Consider the following 24,561-nt stretch of genomic DNA (forward strand, 5'->3'; position numbering starts at 1 on the left):
TACTTCCCAAGCTTCCTGACTTCCACAGATTAGTACCAAAGGTGAGATTAGCACCATGCTCTAATTTCAGCACACACTGAATGGTAAATAAACTTGATCCGCACTGGAAATCTGTGCCAAGGTTGCAAAGATGCATTCACTCGATTTCTAATGATAGAACCTTCATACACATGATCTGGTCTATTAAGGAAATTCATCAATAGGGTTATATTGACTATATTTCTCCTAGTGCCTAAAAAACTTCCTTCCAAAAGCAATTTTAGTAAAGAAGGTTCCAATGCACTCTGCCATTTTAGGCAGTAGCATGTGGTAGCTGATCACATTGTATCCAGATTCCTGAAGTGGAGAGGGGTGAGTGCTAGTACTCAGTGTCCACAAAAGGGTGCCACCAACGTTTAGTAGAGGTCCCAACACTCTATTAACCCAGTTTAGAAACTCCATCTCAGACCTGTGCATAGTTTATTACCTAGATTATTTTAGATCCTGTTGACAATTGATGTTAACTATCATGTTGGTTCAATTCATTAAAAAAGGATAGTTCAAAGAGGTCCACTTTTAGTAACCTTTTTTAAATTCTTGAACTGGAAATGTTGATCATAAGATGATACAGAGTTTTAAATTAGCACTACAAAGTAGTTATTCTATATGGAATGTAGATTCTTTCTAGACTGCATAGCCAATCCCACAGTAGCTTTAACATATAATCTTCCTCCGTATTATAAATTATTTTATGACATATTTACTTAGTTTTGTTAATATTTATATTTAACATCTTTAAGTATTGAAAATATATCTCACTGTTTTCCAAATAGCAAACTGCCTTTGATAAGCAACTCATGATCAGGGACATGCAAATAAATCACACACATATCCTGCATTTATGATAGTGGAAGAAAATCAAGTGACAGCAAGAATATTTAAGCTGGATTCAGAAAGTTGCCCATTGTGTAGGTAGTTTTAATTGCCAACTTCACATGTTAAAATCACCAGACTTGTGGGGATGTTTATAGGAGATGGTCTTAACTTCACTGTATTGGGACCACACGCTAATTATGGATGGCAGTATTAATTGAGTCTGAGTATCGGAAGATGTGAGCACAGAAAAATAGGCAAACCATAAGTATGCATACCTGCATTCCTTTCTCTACTCTTGACTATGGATGTGATACAACTAGGCATTTTCCCAACACATTGACTTCTCTGTTATGATGGACTGCAACATAAAATTATGAGTTGAAATAAGATCTCTCTTTCATATATTGATTTTTATCAGGGTATGTTATCATTGTAACAGAAATAAAATGACACACTCAATATTTGCCTCTTTTCAGTTATGTGTAGATATGTATTAGTAGAAAAATAATAGAGAATAAAGGTGTCAGAAAGCACAGATATTTTTATTGTTGTTGTTTTTCAAGATAGGTTTTCTCTGTAGCTTTGGAACCTGTCCTGGAACTTGCTTTGCAGTTCAGGCTCACCTCAAACTCCCAAAGATCCACGTGTCTCTGCCTCCCAAGTGCTTGTATTAAAGGCATGCACCACCACCGTCCACATAGCACACATATTTTAAAAGCCATGTATAAGAAAATGGTGCATATAGGAACACAATTGACAAATCTTTTTGGTAACTTATAGTCACATGTGTTTGATGAGAATCACTTGAAGGGAAGTACTAAGTTGGGTGAGGTCAATGGATTGGACACATTGCACCATAAGAACATGAAGAATTACATTTCTCACAAGAGAAAGAACTACAGATGGGACATGGAAAGAGGCATGTGACAGGAAGAATATGGAGAAATATTGCTTCTTAGGTAAACAATATCTTAGCAACCCACCTTCATTTGAGGTCTCTTAGAAATCAATGTCACCTTTGCAGAACTCTTTTTGTTAGTATCCAACTAATGTTATTTGGGTTTTATGGATGCCCCATGATGAATTTTGATATGGAGTTCGCAAACAGTATGTGAAATGTGTGTAGCAGAAGACGTTGACTAAAGGATTTGACTGGAGAACCATCACTTGATTGATCTGATCTAACTAAAAATTGTACCACAAGGGAGTGTAGTCTATTGGCTGTCAGTGGTCATCTCATTAATGCTGTTTATGTTCGGCCAGCATGATTTATTTTTATGTAACTTGTAAATTAAATGAAATGTTAATATTCTGTTATAATATCCTCCAAAATTACTTAACCTGTCATCATTCAAATTTCAGGGATAAGGAGAAAAGAATGTTAGAAAATAGCAGAGAAACTAAAATTTGTCTCCCTTATCAAGCAAAAGTTTGTTTAAAATTAACTCTATTAAAATGATAATTAAGGATTTAATATCTCAATTTTCTCTCTTGAGGTTACAGAAAGAATTTTAGAATTTTTAAGTTGATGAGCTTTTGTTCAGTATTATATAAATTGCTAATTTGCATGTATAATTTGATGCCTTACAATCTGATGTAAAAACAGTGCTTTAAAAGTTTCTAAATACATATAAATAACTCAAGTGTACGATGAATACTTATTTTGTCACTGTCGCTAATTATTGTTATATAATATTTCATATTATTAACAGTTCACTGACCATTGGAAAATTCTGAGTTTAGTGGATCTGTTTTTGATATTTCTAAATCTCTTATTTAAAGCATTTATTTCTATTTATCCAAATTCTACTCATCTTTCAATATCCACCTTAAATATTTATTTCTACCAATCTATATAATTCTATAAGCATTTTAACAATTTCTGAAGCCATAGTATGTTAAATATTTCATTCTATATGTGGTGTCTAATTATACACTATCTTACGTTCTAGTGATTGGAAAGTAGACAAAGCATATGCTATGATTGTGTCTTGCAAGTCAATAATCAATAAAGAAGAGTATCTTCTTCATGGGTAGAGTCTGGTAGTGTAGTTATGTTGGGAAACAAAGACTCCATTCAACAAGCATGTGTTGACAATCTGGACCTATCATTAGAATCCATTTAGGTTCTATGACTGACTGAAGTACAGGAAGTCATGAGCCACATTTTGCTTCAGAAAGATTAGAACTATGAATGAACACTCAATTTCTACCATCTTTATAGCTTATCACAAAGATACTACCACTGCCTTTTGAAGCAGGGCCTACTCTAATCTTCGAATCTTACCTACCCTGCAGAATAGACGAACCTAATTAAATATGTTTGAGTGTAAGAATGAGAACAGAAGTGAAGAAAGTTGAGATTAAACTGAAACTTCCTTTGAGAGGCTAGCTGTCTTAAGTTAGGGAATTTGTCTTCAGAAAGAAAATCTGAGTTGAGACTGCATATCCCAAACGTCACAACTTTCCATATTTTTTCAACCTTTAACTTTTTATCCTTTTCTACATGGTTTTTGGAGAATGGCAGATGACCTCGACAGAGCATTCTGTGGGCATAAATGATCAGTAATTAGAAAATATTCCTGACTTCTTCACAAGTAGAAAGATATAATACTCAAAGGGATATGCATTTGCTTATGAATATTCCTTCATCACAGAAATCTGGATTCTGATCATCTATTTTAATTAAGATTATTCTAGGAGTGTGAATAGGAGATATTTGTTTCTTCATCCCTTACAAGAATTGATAAGATTTCTCCCATGTTAACTGCTCATTCTGATAAAAACCAGAGCAAGAGAATCACAGAGCCTTTGTACTCAAATGCTATCATCTATAATTGGTCATATCACCCATCCTGTAGCTTCATATGAGGCAGGGTATGAAGCAACTACATTGATAAGACATTCTGCTCTATTTTGACTAAAACATGTATTGCAAATTCTATAGAAAATGAGCTGAATAGATACTGAAACATAATTGATAAGAATAAGTAAATTACACAGAATTACCATTACGTAGGGAAAGTATTTTAATTTTTTAGGCAGTGTCCTAGAAAAACTGAAAAAGGATAATAAGTAAATGTCTTCCTATGATGATTTTAAAAATATACAACCATTATCAATAAAGAAGAAAAATTTGAATTATCTAGTTCTTAGCATTCCCAAAGATCTGCTCTGTAAAATAGTTGTGAATTTAAAATGGATAAACACATGGGAACCTACTGGTTCATTTTGTTTTAAAGTAGACAACCTGCAACACTGTTTTTCTTCCTTTCATGCAGATTGAATGAAGGATACAAAGTCGGTGGCTCAATCATTTCTTTTTATTTTCTAGTATTTGTTTGTTTGTTTGTTTTTTAACTGATGCATTATGCTTCCACAATACAGAATCTGTTGTGATGTTTTGATACATGAATACATTAAACAATAAGGAATTGAAGGTAGTTAGCATGCCCATCACTGTTAATATTTCTTTGTGATGACAATATTTTAAATACTGTCTTCTAATTGTTTTGAACTAAAAGTACAATATAATCACCTCACTGAAAAATAAAGCAATAGAAATTATCTTTTCTTATTTCAATTTAAATTTTACCCACTGGCTCTCCTCTTAATTCCCTTTCCTCCTTGTGTGATTGAACCATCACTTCAAAAATGACAATTATCAATTTATAAGGCAAATGTTCCTATAAAATCAAAAACCTTTCTCTGATTCTTATATAGATAATAGTAATTTTCATGAGGTTGACAAAATAAAATACAGAATATAGGTCTTCTTTTCATTAACTTAAGCTAAATTTCTATTTTTTTTCAATCAGTGAACACAGGCATAATAATAATAAGATAACTGGCATTAATGTTATGCGACTATCTCATTGGTAACAAGGGCCAATATTTTATCACAAGGCAGTATTGTGAAAATCTAAGACTATCATGTGCTTCTTACCCATGTGAAATAGCTGTATTATCATTCATACATCTTATTGTGTAAGCCTCCATTCAATTTTAGAAAACAAATTTCTAAAAATTATTTTCATAATTAATTCATTCTCCATTAATCAGTATTGGCATATAACTATAAAATATCATTTAAAGATAGGAATAAATGAAGAGAAGTTATTTAGATATATAATATTATATTACTAAATGACAAACTAAATAAGAAAAAAATAAAATCATTCTCACAGGCAAATGGTGGATCATCTAAATATCTTGAGTTGACTATCACTCAACATTCACAGGAGCTGAAATACTATATGGTATCTCATAGGTTTATATAATTATCTGTCAATTAAAAGTTCATTCAAAAAGAAAACCAGGAAACTAATGAAGTTAATCCATAGGAGTCACTTCTTTCATGTGTAGAACAAGCCTGTGGATTTAATAATACAGAGAGATAGAACTCTCCAATAGTATGGCTTCAGAGGCCCTGGGAAACACTGATGGACAGTCAGATCTCTGCCTCCCAGGTATCAGGCTATTTTAAAGTACAAAGGCAGATTGTGACTGCATCTTCCTTATTTTTGAGACAGGCTTTCACCAACCCTGAAGCTAGACTGGCTGGCCAACAATCGCCAGGGATCTTCTTGCTTCCATTCAACAATACTAACATAACAAGTTCACACCACACTCGAACTTCTTTTTTGAGTGTTGGTAATGGGGATCCTAACTCACTTCTCATCCTTCAACTACAAGCACTTAATTATTGAGTCATCTACTCAGGCCAATGGAGAGGGATTGCTATCTTATAACAACTACTGTATGTACTGGACATATTTATTACTTGTGTGGATGTACATTGAAATGCAATCATTTCTCCATTAGTGTTACTAAATTTAGAGTCATGATAACAGAAACTGTTTATTAGTGGATTGTATACTTATGTTTTCAGAAATGATTCTGAAATAGCAAATGCAGTCCTAGCACTAAAATCCAGTTTAACTACAGTTGAGGCAACTGCAGAAAGTACTGGAGGCAGCTAAAGAGTGCTGAGGGAGGGAGAAATAGTCTTCCCAAGGAAGAGCACAGCAACTGGTTATATACCGAACTGTCTGCCCTGAAAGCATGCATACAAATAGCATTATCCAGACTGAGCAGGTTGTATTTCTGTATTTAGGAAACATATGTATATATACATACACATACATGTATGTAGTAGCAACTAAGTAGAAAAGAGATCATACATATGAAAGAGAGCAAAGAAGGTGTACCAGCTAGTTTTATGTCAACTTGACGCAAACTAAAGTCGATTTAGAGGAGGGAACCTCAATTAAAAAGATGCCTCTATAAGCATGGGCTGTAGGCAAACCTGTAGGACATTTTCTTAATTAGTGATTGATGGGGGAGAGCCCAGCCCACTGTGAATGGTGTATCACTGGCTTCGTGGTCTTGGGTTCTATAAGAAAGCAGATGAACAGGCAACAAGGAGCAAGCCATTAAGCAGCACTGTTGCAGAATATTTGTTAACATTTGGGAAAATGTATCATTGTTACTGGTTTAATAAAGAGTTGAATGGCCAATGGCAAGGTAGGAAAAAATGAGTAGGACTTCTAGCCAAAGAAGAACTGAGGGTTAGAATCTGCGGCGGCAGGAGACACCAGCAGGTCAGTGAGCATGGCAAACATATAGTACAGAGGAAAGCTAACAGAAACATATGGCAAAATGTAGATGAATAAAAACAGGTTAATTTAAGTTATAAGAGCTAGTTGGGGGAAAGCCTAAGCTAAGGTCAAGCTTTCATATTTCATAGTAAGTCTTCATGTCATCATTTGGGGTCTGATGCTTCAAAAATTTTGACTAGAACGTAGTAAGCTTACTACACTTGGTCCCAATGTAGAAACTTATTATTAATTAAGAAAGGTTGGCCTTAGCCTGGACTTTTCCCCAACTAGCTCTTATTTTTTATTTTTATTTTTCCTTTTTTAGCTCTCTCGGGCCCTATGTGCATAAAAAAATCCCTAAAAGAGTCAGATACAGCCTCCAGGTAACCTTCACCTCTCAAGCAGGCCAGGTGCTTACAGCATCTGGAGGCGTGGCTCCTTTAATTCAGCAAGCTTTTGAGCAGTCAGGCTCAGCGCTCCTAGAGTGGGAGAGTAGCAAAAACTCCTGTTGCAGTGTCGACACAGCAGTTTCCCAGTGGGAAACTGGATAAGCAATGCTGGGATGGTTAGACCGAGGTGGTAGAGCCAGTCACCAGTGCCATCTACTATGCTAGCTGCATAGTGAAGGACCTACCCTTTGCCTAGCTGTTGAAACTAGCTGTTGAGAGACTTGTGTGGTCAGAGAATGCTGCAGGTACTTAGTAAAGTTAGGTCCAGACCAAAAAAATCCTCTAAACAGATATAGAATGCTTAAAAATATACTTAGATGCTAAAGAAAGAAATAAAATGGATATAGACAGTCAAAGAAAACAAATCGTTTAAAAACAATGAAGTCTTTTGTGGTGTTGAATATTGAGTAGCTGAGACAGAGTCTACATGATCTACAGAGTCTAAAATATTTGCCCTTACAGAGAGTGCTCTGTTGATCAGAGATATTGAATTGTGGGGAAACTACGGGATTAAACCAGCCTACAAGTTTAAGAATGTCTTTTTTAAAATTGATTTTTATTGAGCTCTATATTTTTCTCTGTTCCCTTTTCTGCCTCCTCCCTCCCCTTAAGCCATCTCCCAAGGTCCCCATGCTCCCAATTTACTCAGGAGATCTTGTCTTTTTCTACTACCAATGTAGATTAGATCTATGTATGTCTTTCTTAGGGTCCTCATTGTTGTCTAGGTTCTCTGGTATTGTGATTTGTGGGCTGGTTTTCTTTGCTTTGTGTTTAAAAACCACTTATGAGTGAGTACATGTGATAACTGTCTTTCTGGGTCTGGGTTACCTCATTCAAAATGATGTTTTAATTTTGGAATAGAAGTCAGAGTATGCTCTTTGTTGGGTGAGATGTTATGCTTTAGTTTCCACATGGGGAAAAAGCTGTGGATGCCTTCAAAAATCAATGAAGATTAGATTTGATCAGGGGAGAACTCCTGAAAATCTTGACTACAAACATGAAGGAAGAAATCAGGAAGAAACCTCAAGAGAGCTGACATAGAAGCTGATTCCCCTACATGGGAATAGCTCTGAGACTGAATGAAACATGATAAATTTTGTTGGCTACAGAGTCCTCATGACAGTTTGGTTACACGGTCCAAATGAACACATAGAGTTCACAGATGCCTTTTACCTACTCAAATATAAATCAAAAAATCATCTTTAGCTGACATTTGCACACCACATATTCCATATTTGTGTTAATGCAAATAAGCATGTTATCTTTAAAAGTTTGTGTGTTTTCAGAAAAACAACAACAACAAAAATCAGAAACCAATAAACACAAGTAACACTAGGGATCCAGCCAATGAAAATGCCTCTGTTGCAGTTTCATCAAAATTCTATATCCAGAACAACTTCAGAACAGATTGCTGAGATATTCCAGCCTTGCAGACAACTCTCACCAGGACTTCAGATAAGCTCTGTACTTTCTCATTTACAGAGACCAGACAACAAATGATAGAGCTAGATCACCCAAGACTTGATCATTACCTCTGGTTTCTCGGGGTCTCCTAAAGATTCTGTTGACCCCTAACAACAGAATGCAGTCTAGAGAAGATGACACCCACATCCCCATATGGATGTGGATGATTTTTGTTCTTTTGATGGGCTATGTATGTTTGTCATTGTTTAAAGTGGTAAACTGAAAGTTGTTATTGGCCATGATCAGAGAGAAAACTAAGCAAAGAAAGTTCGTTCTGAAAAGAAAAAAGGGAGATATAGGAATAATAGGATACAATGGTATATGTTAAATCTACTTTTAAAATAAAAAAAGCCGCCATACTGATTTCCAAAGTGACTGCACAAATTTGCACTCCCACCAGCAGTGGAGGAGTGTTCTGCTTACTCCAAATCTTCTCCAACATTAACAGTCCTCAGTGTTTTTGATCTTAGCCATTCTGACAGGTGTAATATGGTGTCTCAGAGTCATTTTGATTTGCATTTCCCAGATGACTAAGGATGTTCAGAAATTCCTTAAATGTCTTTCAGCCATTAAAGATTCTTCTGTTGAGAATTCTGTTTAGATCTATACCATATTTTTAATTGAATTATTTGGTATTTTGATGTCTAGCTTCTTTAGTTCTTTATATGTTTTGGAGATTAGCTTTATATCAGACATGGGGTTGGTGACAATCTTTTCCTGTTCTGTAGTCCGTCATTTTGACTTATTTACCATGTTCTTTGCTTTTCAGTTTTAGGTGGTCCCATTTATTGATTGTTGCTCTCAGTGTCTGTGCTACTGGTGTTATATTTAGGAAGTGGTATCCTGTGAGAATGCATTCAAGGTTGTTTCCCACTTTCTCTTCTACCAGGTTTAGGGTACTTGGATTTGTGCTGAGGTCTTTGATCCACATGGAATTGAGTTTTGTGCATGGCAATAGATATGAATGTATTTGCAATCCTCTACATATTGACATGTTATGCCTACACCATTTGTTGAAGATAATTTCTTTTTTGCATTGCAGTTTTTTATTGTTTATCAAAATCAGGTGTTTATTGGTGTGTGTATTGATGTCAAGGTCTTCCATTTGATTCCATTTTTCAAATGCCTGTTTTTATGTCAATACCAAGCTGTTTTTATTACTTTAGCTGTATAGTAGAGCTTGAAGTAAGGGATGGCAATCCCTCCAAAAGTTCCTTTTTTATGCAGGTTGTTTAAGGTATCCCAGGCTTTTGTTTTTCCATATGAAGTTGATTAATGTTCTTTCTAGGTCTGTGAAGAATTGTGTAGGAATTTTGGTGGGGATTGATTGATTTGAATTTGTAGATTGCTTGTGGTAAGATTGCCATTTTTATTATATTGATCCTACCACTCTAAGAACATGGGAGATCTTTCCTTTTTCTGATACCTTCTTCAATTACATTCTTCAAAAACTTAAAGTTCTTGTTGCACATGTCTTTCACTTGTTTGTTAGAGTTACCCTAAGAGAGGCTGTATTGTTTGTGACTAAAAGATGATGTTTCTCTGATTTCTTTCTCAGCCCTTTTATCATTTGTATATAGGAGCGCTACTGGTTCCTTTGAGTTAATCTTGTATTCCGCCACATTACTGAAGGTATTTATCAGTTGGAGGAGTTTTTTGGTAGAATTTTTGGCAGTTGGTGAGTTCAGCTCACAAAATTACCTTCCAGGTTTCAGGTTAGAAGCCACAGCATAGCAAAAGGAACTTAGAAAGTTTCTTATCTTAGGGTACAGCATGAACTCACACACATGCTGTTTGAGTCATACTCTTTATTCTTCTACTTCTCTCAATCCCTTGTTCTAATTATCTATAGTTTCTTAGCTCAAATTCTTTGGCCCCAATTCTATAATTCTAAATAGTTTTCTAATTCTCTGTTTCAATTCTTTCTGCTTCTTTCTTCACCTGATTTACATTCACTTTTTTAACATAAGGCTTAAAGTAATAATAAAAATTACAAGAGTTACATCTCATTGGTCAAGAGCACATTCCTTTGAGTGAGTAATAAGGGGAGAGTCCTTTACCATGGCAAAGTTTCATTGTTTCTGGAGTAAGTTTGTGACCAGAGGGTGGAGGCACAGTGTTCACTGAGATAAGCTATGAGGCATAGTTCATTTATAACCCAGGCTTGACAAATGAAGAATTGGTATAATTTTTTAGGCTTCTTCCTATTAATATCCTTGGTTAGGCATCTTCAACTCTGACCTTGTGCATAACTGTAAACTTTTAATCTCATGATCCATTTACAAAAGCCCTTAGTCTAGTCTGAACTTTCTCAAAGGGAAAAATGAGTTAATTTTGAGCAAATATTCTTAGACTGAGGAGAAATTGTTATGTTCTTCTGTTATTCTATGTAAAAGGAAAAGAATTAGGTTTTTAAGTATCTCACAGTCCTCGTGGGACAATAGATCTAGTTATGAGATATATTCTAGTGTATTGTCTACATACCAAAATTATACATCTTAATAAGAAATCACCTTCTTGACCATCCATAGCTATATATATATGCCCGGTAAGTGTATAATACATCACCAAAGGACTGTGGAAAGAACACCACAGCTGTACTGATAAGGGAGGTAAGCAATGACACTTGAGAAAGTTATGGATAGGAAAAACCAGTTACTTACAGTGAATAATGCTATGTTTTTTCCAAGTGAGGCTTCCTAACAGGAATGATATATCTGGTAGGTGGACTTGCTAAATACTAGTTGTCATGGCTGTACATTCCTATGGCCCTTTGCAATCAGCAACTCTCAGTGACTTAGTATATTATCATTTATCATCTACAAATGGCAAAATTTTTCCTTCTTCCTTTCCATTTTATGTCCTCTTGATCTTCTTTTGCTGTCTTACTGCTCTAGCTAGAGTGTCTAGTACTCTATCGAATATATATGGAAAGAGTGGCAACCTTGTCTTTTTTTTTTTACCTTAATGGAATTGTTTGAGTTCCTCTCTATTTATTGGCTGTTGGCTTGCTGCAAATTGTTTTTATTATATTTAGATATGTTCCTTGTATCTCTAATCTCTCCAAAACATTTATTATGAAGGAGTGTTGGATTTTGTCAAAGGCATCTAATGAGATGATCATGTTGCAAATTCTCAGAAAATTGGGAATCTATCTACCTCAAAACCAGTGATACCATTCTTGGGGTTATACCCAAAAGATGCTCAATCATACCACAAGGACACTTGTTCAACTATGTTCATAGCAGCATTAGTCATAACAGACAGAACCTGAAAACAACCTAGATTCCCCTTCACTGTAGAATGGATAGAGAAAATGTTGTGCATTTACATAATGAACTATTAACGGCTGTTAGAAAAAAAAACAATGATAGCTTGAAATTTGACAGCAAATGAATGGAACTAGAAAAAAAAATCATCCTGAGTGAAGTAACCCAGATTCAGAAAGACAAACATGGTACGTACTCAATCATAAGTATCAATATACATAATCAGAGTAGATATAAAGCAAAGGATAACCAGATTACAATTCACAACTTCAGAGAAGCTAAGTAACAAGGAGGACTCTAGGAAAGATGCATGGATCACCCTGGGAGGAGGAAATAGATGAGATCCCCTGGGTAAACTGGGGTCAGGTAGTGGTAGAGGGAAGAGAATGAGGGTGAGAACATGAGGGAACAGGATGATCAAATTGAGGGAGGGCCAGAGATAGGAGCAAGAAAAGAGATATACTGATAGAGGGAGCTATTATGGGATTAGGGAAAAACCTGGTGCTAGGGAAATTCTCAGGAATACACAGGGATGACTCAAGCCAAGATTCCTAGCAATAGTGGAGAAGGAGACTTAACTGGCTTTCCCCTGTAATCAGATTGGTGAACACCCTAGCTGCCATCATAGAACCTTTTTCCAGTAACAGATGGAGGCAGATGCAGAGATTGACAGCCAAGCACCAGGTCAATTAAGGGAGTCCAATCAAAGAAAGGGAGGGAGATTATCTGAGCAAGAGTGGTCAAGAACGTGATGCAGAAATTTACAGAAACAGTCAGACCAAGCTTGTGGGAACTCAAGAACTCTAGACAGACAGTTATTGAGCCTGCATGTAACTGAACTAGGCCCTCTGCATGTGGGTGACAGTTTGTAGCTTCTTCTGTTTGAGGGGCCCCTGGTAATGGATCTAGAATCTATTTCTGGTGCATGAACTGGATTTTTGAAGCCAATTCCCTATGGTGGAATGCCTTGCTCAGCTTTGATGCAGTGGGGATGTGCTAAATCCTGCCTCAACTTAATGTGCCAGGCTTTGTTGACTCTTCATGGGAGGCCTTACCCTTTCAGAGGACTGGATGGGGGTGGGTTGGAGAGGGAGGTGGGGGGACAATGGGAGGAGAGGTGTTAGGGGAAACTGTGGTTGGTATATAAAATAAATAAAAATACAAAATATAAAAACCAACTCCTAGTCTCATGTACTTTACATTGGTATGAATTTTGTATATTAATATAAATTTAAGGTTATTTTTGTTATACTGTATATCTGTTTCTATTCTTGTTTAAGGTACTTCTGTATATTGATACAAATTTAAGGTTATGTTGGTTAAATTGTATATATTTTTCTATTCTTGTTTAATGTATTGTACCTACGTAACTCATTTAGCAATATAATATAAATTTCTATGACTATTATTGCAAACTGTTTAGAATAATGAAGGAATGTAGATTAGTAGTCAGTTTTCTCTAACAATCAAATTTGTAGTCATGTTAGGTATGTTTCCAAGGTTAAACATATATGTTTTAGATAGAGAGATGGTTTTCAAAGACTTCTAAAATCTAAAGAATATGGCATTTAATTTGTTTTAATAACATAAGGTTTTTCATAGCAGTTGAGACACATTTGCTCCAGGAAGCACCAATCTACTTCAGAGGAGATGATGGACATTGAAGAACCGCCATATAGAAATTGCTTTCATTTGTGCAAAGTTAACCATCAGAAAAGAAACGAACTTTTCCTTGACTGCTAACAATAAGCTGTCCAATTGGACAAGCAGTACACAAGCAACTGCCAAACTTTTTCAAGGTAGAACAATCCTTCAAAAACTTCTGCTTTACCAAAAAATCTGTCAGATACTCTAGCCCTTAAGCTAAAGTTGTATGCCTCAATAATGCATAGGAACCTTAGGTGGCTTTCCAGGAAATCAGCTGTTTCTCTCATTTCTATAGTTTTGGAAATATTACTCAAGTAATAATATATCCTTCCCAGGTCTCTGATGTGGTTGAAGAATAGATAGTTATAGTTTTACAGCTTTTCTTTTTACCAAATTCAGAAAAGAAACTTGTAAAGAGAGATAAAGTTTATAAGGTTGAGGAACATAAAAGGTTATGTTGTTTACCCAATCAGATGTTTTAAGGACTAAAAGACTCTTTAGGTTGGTAATACAAGTTATGATAACAAGTGGTTTAGATATAAAACTTTAAACTCTTCAAGATAGGATAGATAGTAAGGTATTTTCTCCAAATTTTCTGAATACCAGTGGACTGGACATTGTGACAATTGTTCTTATTGTTCATAGTTTTTCTATGTTAGAGTTAAAACCTTTCCTTTTTATTTGGACAGAAGGGGGAAATGTTGTAGAATATTTGCTTATACTATGTGAAGATGCATCACTGTGATGAGTTTAACATAGAATTAAATGGTCAGTACCTAGGAAGAAGGGAATAAGGGGAACTTGCAGGCAATGAGGAACTGAAGGTTACAATCTGGCACGGCAGGGACAGCAGTGGGACACGGAAGAAGTTGGACATATGGTGCCAAGGTGAGGTAACCGAGTCACATAACAAAATGAAGAGTAATTAAAAACAGGTTAATTTAAGTTATAAGTTTTAGTTGGGGAAAAGCCTAAGCTAAGGCCATGCTTTCATAATTAATAATAAGTTCTGTGTCATTATTTCTGAGCTGGCGACCAAAGGAAAGTCTGACTACACAACACTCTTCCACAGCCTCTGCATCAGCTCCATTGCCTCCAGGTCCCTGCCTTGTTTGAGTTCCTGTCCTTACTTCCTTCAATGATGAACAGTAATAAGGAAGTATAAGCAAAGACTTTCTTCCCCAACTTCCTTTTTCGTCATGCTGTTACATCTAAGCAATAGAAACATCTATTAAGAAAGAATCCCTTCTTTTATTTAAGCCCATAAAGGGGTTTAGATGGAGAAAAGAGAGGGGGAAATGATGTAATAATAGTTGAATCTCAAAAAATAACAGAATTATAAGAAAATTTAATTTGATCAGTTTATGTTCCAAAATCCACATGATTGCAAACCCAATCATTACAAAACCAACTTTCCTTTCTCTGGGTTCTACATATCCTTTATGTGTATATCCTATACACCCTTTTTCTAAACTATGGGATAAATGAAGCTATGTTAATAATTCAGTAGGCTAAAGAGATCAGAATACAAGCAATCTGAACCTTGCCAATAACACTGTGCGAATGTAGATCTTCTCAAATTAGAGTGATGCTGAGTGTATAGAAGACAATGTAATTCGAGGTCTGTAGGCAGAGTAAGTATTTATATTTAAATCATTTGAATCTTGTGTAAAACTGAAGCTCTTGTTGACTAGATGAAAAGTAAAGGAAGACAAAATGATAAGCCACTTACTAATCAAAGGACACTGGCCTGTTTATTTGATCATTTGATATTTTCTACAACCCAGTGAACAAAATCACTACAGGTATTCTTCACTGTTCTTAAGGAACTGGTTCCAGAAACCCTGGGATACCGAAACCCATATATATTCAAGTGCTGTTAACAAAATGGAGTATCTAATGCACACAAGCCTGGATTTTCCAAACTAATATGTAAATAGTTATTATGGTACATCACCTAGGGGATTGCAAAAACGTCTGTTGATGAACTGGAGAGCTGATCCAGCTATGAAAAGCACTGTTAGTCTTGCAGAGGGCCCCAGGTTTAGCACTCAGCACACACATGCCTGCTTACATCCATCCCTAACTCCAGTTCCAGAGAATCTAACCCCCTTCTGATCTTCATGGAGACCATGAACACATGTGGTACACATTCATACAGGTAAACAAAAAGCTCATATATATTAAATAAAATAAATAAATGTTAAAAGAAAGATCTATGTATGTTTAATTTAGGTGCTGTGGTTTTATATGATCTGAAGGGAAACCTGAATAGATATACACTAACTTATAATATTTCATTGTGAAATCTATAGATGAGGAACCCACAGAGAGAAAAGATAACTCTCTTTCTAAGATATTGAATAACTCAAATTAAAAATCAGAAAATTGAAAACAGCTTTTTTTTTCTTAAAATGCCATGTGAATGCACTTTAGGAAATATACTTCTTACTCCTAGGCCTTCACCTTTGGAATGAATTGCCTCTACTAAAGAATACTGAAGGGCTCGCCAGCTCTAAAATTTCCCTGTGCTGCTAAACAAGACAAAGTAAAAAAGTAGTTTAATTATAATCTTTCAGCATTACAGGATTGCTCTACCAGGAGAGCTCTCCTGAAATACATTAGTTTTTTCCATTTCTGGCTTGAATATATTATGTGGTCTATCATGACTGCATAATGGATAGCCCTGAACGCTTTCAATTAAATATATTTAAATTCCCTAAAGCACACAGTAATCTTGATTTAAAAAAATCAACAGTTTATTACGGAGGAACACTTCCAGAACACGATAATGTTCTTCAGAGAGCAGGTGCTTCTATTCAAATAACTTATTGAAAAGATGCACAGGGTTGTTCGTTTCATTTGAAGCTGGGCAGACTTCACTGTGCACGTGATCTATGAAGAGCAAAGCGAATTGAAGAGGTCCCCCCTCCAAGACTGAAGAGTGTTCATGCCCATGTGCTAGTTGTCCTTAGTTAATCTCACCAAAAGAAAAAAAAAGTGACTGGAATAGTAAATGAAATCACGAACAAAGAACTAAATATATTTTAAAGCCAAGTGTGCTTTTATGCCACTAAAATATTTATTATTAGGATGGGTACATAGCGCTGTTGGTAGTGTGCTTGACTAAGATGCATGAGATCTTGGATTCCCTCCTCATCACTGAATAACTGAGCATAACGGCAAACACCTGCAATACCAGCACTTGGGAGGTGGAGGCGGGGGAATCAAAAGTTTAAAGTCACCCTTGGCTATCTAATGAGTCAAAACGGGCCTTTGTTGCAGGAGACCCTGTCTTATACATACAACAAATAACTCTTATGGTATCCCTGAACACTTTTTAAAATATTTTGTTTAAATTTTTCAGTGGTCAAAAGAAATGCATTTAAAATTAATGACAAATTTCAAACCAAATGTCAATTGCTTATAGGGCAAATAAAAATAAGAAATGTTACAGAATTATACCATTTTTAGGATGAATCATTTACTATAACCAAGAAAGTCTACAGTGTACTGACTATGTATGCAGTGTACTTCATTTCTGACAGCCCCATGGAAAGGCAGAAAGGAAATTGATCACGTAACACTCTAATGTTATTTCAAATTACTGAAGTTCAAGTCCTTGTTTATGCCCTTACTTGTGATTTTAGATTTTGAATTTAATTAGTGTGGGCCACACTTGGTAAAGCTAAAGGCTGTGAAATGCATATTCCCACTACTTTCCAATGGCTGACTCTCTCACAGAAGATTTGTCTTTGTCCATGCAGTGAGGGACAAAATGCTAATGATCTTTCCATCTCGTGATGTGTTCAAAATTATGTAATTTTAGTCTTGGAAATTTTTGCTTACATTATCTTAGATGTTTGTTTGTTTGCTTTACTCTAAAAAGAAGATAAATAACCAATGATAATAATTTAATAACTTGTACCAACTTCTCAGCAGACTAATTCTTTGTATTCTTATTAGTCATACGATGCCATGAATTAGGACACAAGCATTACAGTTTCAATGTCCAATGGCATCTTCTCTCCCTCTTGCTACCAGTTATATGATAGCTGTGTGTGTGTATGTATGTCTCTATATATGTGTGTGTGTGTGTTTATATGTATATATGTATATATATGCAAGCACATATAAATATGTATATTTATATGTAACTGACAGGAAGAAATAGGAGGGGAAAGTATAAAATAAGCACTCTATAAAATGGTATGGATATTTATTAAATGCTCTCTAAGGCAATAGCTTGGTTGAGGGATGCCTGTATTCAGTTCTTTATTACAAAAACATTGTAAGAATTATGTAATTCTATTTTAAGTAGCACTATTTATTTTGTTTTTTCAAAGCAAGGCTCATCATTTTACTATTCTCCATATAGAATACTTAGCTATAGAAAGAGGAAGCAAACACATGTGGGTTTTTTTAATATAGACATGTCCATATTTAAATCCCTCCTCCATGAATACAATAATAGGGCAAGCACACTATTGTTATGTTATTACTGTGAAATTCTTTTCTTTAGTCCATTTATACAACAGGACTCATACTCATGTTTTAGAATGTTGTACTAAGAATCGTAAGAACCAATATGGGTGTTAATGCTCAGTTAATGGCTCATGCTACTATGTGTTGTCATTGCTGTTTCCTGAAATAAACACAACTCTGTGTAAGCTGTGTCACCAGTAAATTGTTGTGCAACAGTTAGACTGAATTCTATACTTTAGGTTTAGATTATAAGTTTTTCTGACCAGAATGTATGAAACATTGACTGCCATGTATGAAACGTATCATAACCCTAACTTCCACGGGGATGAGACTTACCAAGGATATGCATTTATAATTGCTTCAAAATCACTCCTGAAGGTTCTTAGGTGGCAGACAAAATCCCAAATTTCAATACCCTGATATCCCCAACTGGCAAACTATTACAGAACAAGAGGAATCACCAATCTGCAGCTAGTGAGCAGGATTTAGTCTTAGAGTCCAGAGAAACACTCAGGAGGGGAAATGTGGAAAGCAGCAGAGGCAAGGGAACTTTCTTTCAAAATGTTGTATCTTCTGATTGTATTGACTTGGTATGGAGCAAAAGCACACGGCAGGGGTGGGTGTCATTCCTGAGGTACAGAAGAGGAGACTGGGCCAGAGGGGGGCACATTCATGAACAGGGAGTATTGTTGTTTTTATAAGGAGAAAAAGAAAGAAAAAAGAAAATGCGGACTCCTACCCCTATTGAGTTTGTCATCTGCCCAGCATGTTTTCAGATGCAGGAAAAGGTGAAATCCAGCATGGTTCCACATACATGAAGTCTAAGAAGTACTTAGTAAACAGAGTCAAAACCATTCACCTCATTGTTCACCAAAGTGAAGTAATTTCCCCCAAATTCTAAATATAAATTTAATACACACCATGAAAGATTTCTTACCTTCATTGTCCTTGAGATTTCACAAATTATGGGCGATTTGTTTGTTTGTTGTTTTTGTTTCTTGCAGATGCAAGTGTCAAATCCAGAGTCTTATGTATGCTGAGCAAGTGCTTAAGCATGGAGTTACAACTCCAATGCCTAAATAACCCCTCCTCAGTTTGGGTAGTTTTATTAAGTCTAAAAATATTTTTGAATTAAATCTTGCTCATCAATTAGTTTTTGACAATTGATTCCATGTACTTAACAACATGTTCTCATCACATTCATTCCTGTACTCTCTTATCCCCCTCCCACCTCTACCAATTCACCCCTCCTCCCACTAAGACCTCAACACATTTTCATATCTTTTTACATTTTTTGTTGTTGTTGTTGATGGTGGTGCTGGTGGTTTGTGACTAGATTTAACTTGCATGAGGATGGATAGGAGTGACAATAAACTACCAGGAGCTACATCACTAAAGACAACAGTGTCCTCTCCCCCAGCATCCCTCAACATTGTTTAGCTCTCTCTGGAGGGGTAGAGTATCATGAACTCCTCCCCAATGACGACTGGATATTTAAGGGCTTAGTCCCGTACAGGCTCTGTAAAGTAAAGTCTTGTGAGCTCATGAGTGCTACAGCCATGAGTTTTATAGGCTTTGTCCCTAGAGTCCAGCTCAATAAGATTATATGTATATTTTATTTGTTTTGTTGGTTTTTTTGAGATACTAAGCTTTAAAAATGCTATTAAATCCCCATGAGGATCAGTTAGAGGAGACAGGAGGTCTAGATTATTTCTTAAAACGACTGATACCTCTAAAAATCTTAAATTTCATGTTAGGATATTATGAAGTTTGCTTTTATAATATAGACAGTTGGAAGCAAGTTTCTTTTAAGTAAATAACAAAAAGCAAAACCACAATGGACAAAGTCCCTCACATGTGGGACACCAAACAATACAGTACCCCATTCAAAAGAGTACTAAGGAATACTCCTGTGAGAACTTTAAATTTCATATACATTTTTACATTCAATCATACGAATAACATTGTGGTTACATGCTGCATGTTTCTTCCTAGGCTGCTTTTTATGCCTTATTATAAGAGGGTCTAAGGTTTGCAAGTTGGTTCAGATTTCCAACAAAACACGAGGCACAAAGTTGTAAGTGATTCAGATAGATGAGGTCTTTGACATTCAGGTCAGGTCTTTTTCGTCAGCGCTGGGGCTCTTGAGCAAAGCTCGTGTGTTAAGAAACAGCAGTGGCGGCTAGAGCATGCTTTAAACTAAGATTTCTTGGAATCAGAACTAGATTCTTAAAACACATAAATGAAACACACATACAAACACACACACACACACACACACACACACACACTTCCTTCTAACTGCTGCTTTAACTTGTTAAAAAGTAAAGGTGTTTTAATTAGGCCTTGTTAATATTAATATTTATCTTGTTGTTTTGTCCTCAAACTATGTCACTTTATTATGCGAAATTAAAACTCTGATGGAAGCATCCAATTAATACTCAGGATGAAAATGCATTCATATGTCACATTTAATAAGCAGTTCAATGCAATCATACCTTGATCATACTCATGAGCAGCTCAGTCCTTTGTGATGTATTCATGAAGCCAGAATGTCTATTATTAGTACTCAATAATTATGTGAATAAGAGAAAATGAATAGTTGCTCTCCTTTCAAATCTACAAATAACCTCTTTCCACTCATTGAAAAAGAAAGGAAAGGAAACAGTGGAATGAGAGAACTGAGATTAACTCTGATAAAAGCAGTCTCTGGAACTGGGGAGTGCCCCTGCACTTCATGCTCCCAAGTCCCAGCTAATCAAACTTCACAGGGTATGTGGCCACAGGAGCTGCTCCTTGTGAGGAATGAGGTTTCCTCTGGCCAGACCAGAACACTGTCCTCCCTGCTGGTGCCCCAGAAAGCTCTGCAGCATCCTTAGCCAAGAGCCTACCTTAATGAGAATCTGAATGGACCCTGTGGCTTTTTCAGATATGAAGTACCAGAAGCTCATAGTGCAGGCAGCGCTGGATTCTTGCCAAATGGCACTCGTGAAGTGGGCTTTGTCACCGCGAAGGCCCACTGGAGTGGCCTCTAGATACATGAAGTGACCTAGGAATAAGGATGGAATTTAAATAGGACCAAAGGAACAATGAGAGGATTATTCTAGCATTCTCATCTTAGTTAAGGTTTCTTATTACATCTCATGTGATCTAGCTGTCAATGGCATGTTCATCTGATATGGAGAATAAATCTAATAGCCTTGTCTCTAACTCACTGGCAGAACAACTCCAACAGTGTGTGCTTTTAGCAACATGCTTCACAGTATGCAGGCTAAATGATTTGTCAGGGTATTTGTGCCATCGCATCAACAAGATAGTAACAGGAATAATTTAATGGACTCCACAAACTATGCAGTTATTATAAAAGACTTCAAGGATTTCCATGAAATAAAAATAAGTGAATATCCAGTCACCTGTTATGTGTAACATGAAAAGAAAGCTATTGAGTTTTATCATTACTATGAAAATACCTAAAGCACATCATGCCTGTCAGTATGTCAGATGAGTGTTTAGATCTTTGAGTCTGTGACCTAACTTATCAGATCCATTTTATGTGCCATGGAAATCTCAACATTGAGCTATCATTTTGCTATTTTGTACTAGTCAGGATGTTGTAGGTCTTTGTTATCCTATTAATGTTCTTTACTCCTTGATGTTGTATCTGGCATTTGGCTATAAATATTTATTATAAAAATAGTCTATGTCCAGCATTCTTACAGATGTAGTCTTAAGGTATTATTTTCACAGTTTCTCACTAAGATTCAATCTCATTACCTATAGGCTTCATCCTGTTCAATCTTACAACGTCTGTCAGGTACACTGAGAAAACTTCACTATCTCCATTTGACAAATTTTGAAGTTGAGTTTGTTTAAAATCAAGCGATTTGCTAATGATCAAATGAGTGTCCAAATTCAGGGAAATCGATTACAGATGAGTATGTTCCACTTAGGAAAAGTGTCTGGTGGAAGCAAGTGTTGTCATTTAATTACAGTTACTAAAACTAAAATTAATGCAAGATTGTAACTGTCATTATGGGCTGATTGTCCTCTGCCATCTCCCAGTTCCTGATTCAATTACCTCTTCTTATCATGATCACTGTTTGGAAATATTACCACTTACTTATTGAAGACAGGTAAAGGTGATGCTATTAAAATGAGCATTAGTCAATACACCCGGGATTTAACAAAAAAAATAACTGTAGAAAATACTATGCCATACACAAGAGGAGTTGATGTGATGATGCAGGGTCAACTACTGCCTAAAAGTGGGGAACTTGGGAAGCTACGAGAGTCTAAGGTAGAGGCATGAAAGACCAGCTTCTTCCTCACAAACCTGAGAAGGAACCAGTGCTGCCACCAGCTTCCTTTTGGGTTTCTGACTTCCAAAACCGAGACAGTGTTTGTGTCCATGGTCTCAGTCACGTATACTGGGTGCCTTGGTACAGCTGTCCTAGGATATGAACACACATGCTGAATATTTGTTTGGACAACATTCTCTCTACCATGGGCTCTTCAGCTGCTGCTGCTGACCATAAGGTAGACTTTATGAACATAAACAGGGCAACCACAACAACTTCATCACTTACCATGCTCATTCCCAAGTGTGTGGTCTCTGGGGGGTCGATGACTTTTATGGGAGCCAATTCCTGAAACCCAGTCTGAGTTTTCAGCTAGGGAGTTCTTCCAGCCACACCAACCTTTCTCAAAAGTGCAGGAGCCACCGCATTCATCCTCATCACTGTTATCCCCACAGTCATCTGCGAAATCACAGCTCTGCTCAGGACTGTAGCACCTGCCATTTTGACACTCTTTATAGCCATGTGGGCAAAAACCTGGAATAAAACAAAAATGGAATGATAGATTGCTCCATTAATAGTCTAGAGGCCGTAGAATGAATTTGTTATAATGTAACAAGTACTCCAGTTTGATCAAGAAGTTGAGGTATCTGACTCCCATTTCTCTCTTCTAATTTGTTTAATAGGTCAGGCTCATTCACAAATAAAAAAACATGTATATGAAATTTAAGAAGAAAAATCCACTTTGTACATTGACTTCAAATTTGATCTTTTACATTATAATATAAAATCAGAAAAAATCTTCCTTTTTGACTTTTGTTTGGTTCTGATGTTCTTGGTATCATTTTCTTTTTTTTTCTTTTTTTTTTTTAGATAGCATCTATCAGTAGTCTATCCCAGAACTATGTTGCTCAGGGTAAACTGGAAAATTCAAAACAATCCTTAAGCTATAGCATCTTGAGTTCTAGAATTACCTACAGGGACTGCCATACTTATTTTCTTCCTGAATTCCTAGATGCCTGGAAGACAAGCTATTAAGATCAGTCTAGTTATATTTCTAGGATGGGGACTCCCATGATTGGAAGGAAGTTGCAGGGTGGCTGAGAGTTGGTGTGGATAAAAAGTGTTGAGTGATGTTTCAGGCATGCACTAAAAGATGCTCTGAAAATTTCTGCAGAAATGTCTGTTATAGCCTGAATCTTAAATATCTTTCAACAGCTTGTTTTGGAAATGCAATCCCCAGGAAAACCCCATTGGAGGGTTGAAGAACTTTAAGAATCAGCATTTACTTTCAGTCACTAGGAGTGTGACGTTGAAGGGAACTGTGGAGTCCTCTCCCCTTCATCTGTCACTTCTTCACTTCTTACCAAGAGATAAGTAGTTATGTTATAGTTAGGCTCCCAGTTAGGATGGGTCTCACCCCTGGCATAAAAGCAAAGGAGCCAATGAATCATGAACTGTATCTTCCAAAACTCTGAGTCAAAATCAATGTTTTTTCTTTATAATTTGATTATCTTGGGTATTTTAATAATGACAGTGAGAATGCTACAATTTCATAGGAGGACTTTGATAGTCATGAGAAAGAGATGATGGATGAAAAGTGATGTAGAATTTACTGGGATAAGAACCCTGTCCCCAAGGTTTCCAGTCATTTCCTGCTGTGCACATTCCTGAACATCATTGTGAAGATACCCAGGTCATTGGGCTTCACTCTCCAAAACCCATGAAGATAAATTTCAACTAAGCACTCTGCTTCCAACAGACTTCCTTCCATGGATTAATATCTGAATGCTTTTTTTTTATTTTTGCAGTAATGAATCAACATTCGGTTCATTTTAGTTGATTGATGATAAGACAAAAGACCTTTAATATTTAAATTATGGAACTCAACTAAGAACCACAATGCAAAAACACTTTCGGGGTACAAAAAATAGAAAATACTTATATTAGCTTTCTCACTCATAGATGACAAATTAAAGGTTAAAGATGTCAAATGAAATGTGAAAATTTCAAAAACAGAATGGCCATTTAGACCTAGCTCTCAAATCTTCTAAACTATGTTTTGAATCTACTGGCTTAAAATGAACAAAGCTTCCTGTAACAGGCAAGCACTACTGGGGACTTGTAGGGTGGCAGAAGCATTATTTCTGAAGGCTAAAGAGAAGCTGAGAAACTAATACATTATTTCATTTCACAAAAGCTGGCACTTATATTGATTCTGTCCATTCCAATTTATTTAGAGAAGAAAAATAAAACCAGTTAAGAACTTAAGAGATGTTTTTCTCCAAAGTAACTAAATCAAACCACAACTGAATCCTTCCAAGTTAAAGAAGAAAATATATACATAGTTCTGAACAGAAAAAATATTAAAATTTTAATACACCACAAAAACTAAGTAGAGCTAATATTTTGGGAGAGTGATATATATTTCAATTGTTGAAAACTAACTACATAAATAAAAGTAACTCATATAACTATACAAAACTATATTTGAACA

The 24,561-nt window shown here is 35.9% G+C and overlaps 1 protein-coding gene across 3 annotated transcripts in view; it reads right to left on the bottom strand.

Annotated features, from left to right (window-relative positions):
- The window catches only part of Malrd1 (MAM and LDL receptor class A domain containing 1), a 614,092-nt gene that overhangs the window by 235,602 nt on the left and 353,929 nt on the right, over positions 1 to 24,561 (bottom strand). For all 3 annotated transcript variants that reach the window (XM_087896346.1, XM_087896345.1, XM_087896344.1), the window contains 2 exons: positions 22,356 to 22,601; positions 20,661 to 20,818 (listed from right to left, as the gene is read on the bottom strand). In XM_087896346.1, coding sequence (XP_087752472.1) covers positions 20,661 to 20,818; positions 22,356 to 22,601 — 404 coding nt within the window. The remainder of the gene's footprint in view (positions 1 to 20,660; positions 20,819 to 22,355; positions 22,602 to 24,561) is intronic.

This window comes from Myodes glareolus, chromosome 14 (assembly GCF_982192425.1).
Source record: "Myodes glareolus chromosome 14, mMyoGla1.1, whole genome shotgun sequence".
Taxonomy (NCBI): domain Eukaryota; kingdom Metazoa; phylum Chordata; class Mammalia; order Rodentia; family Cricetidae; genus Myodes; species Myodes glareolus.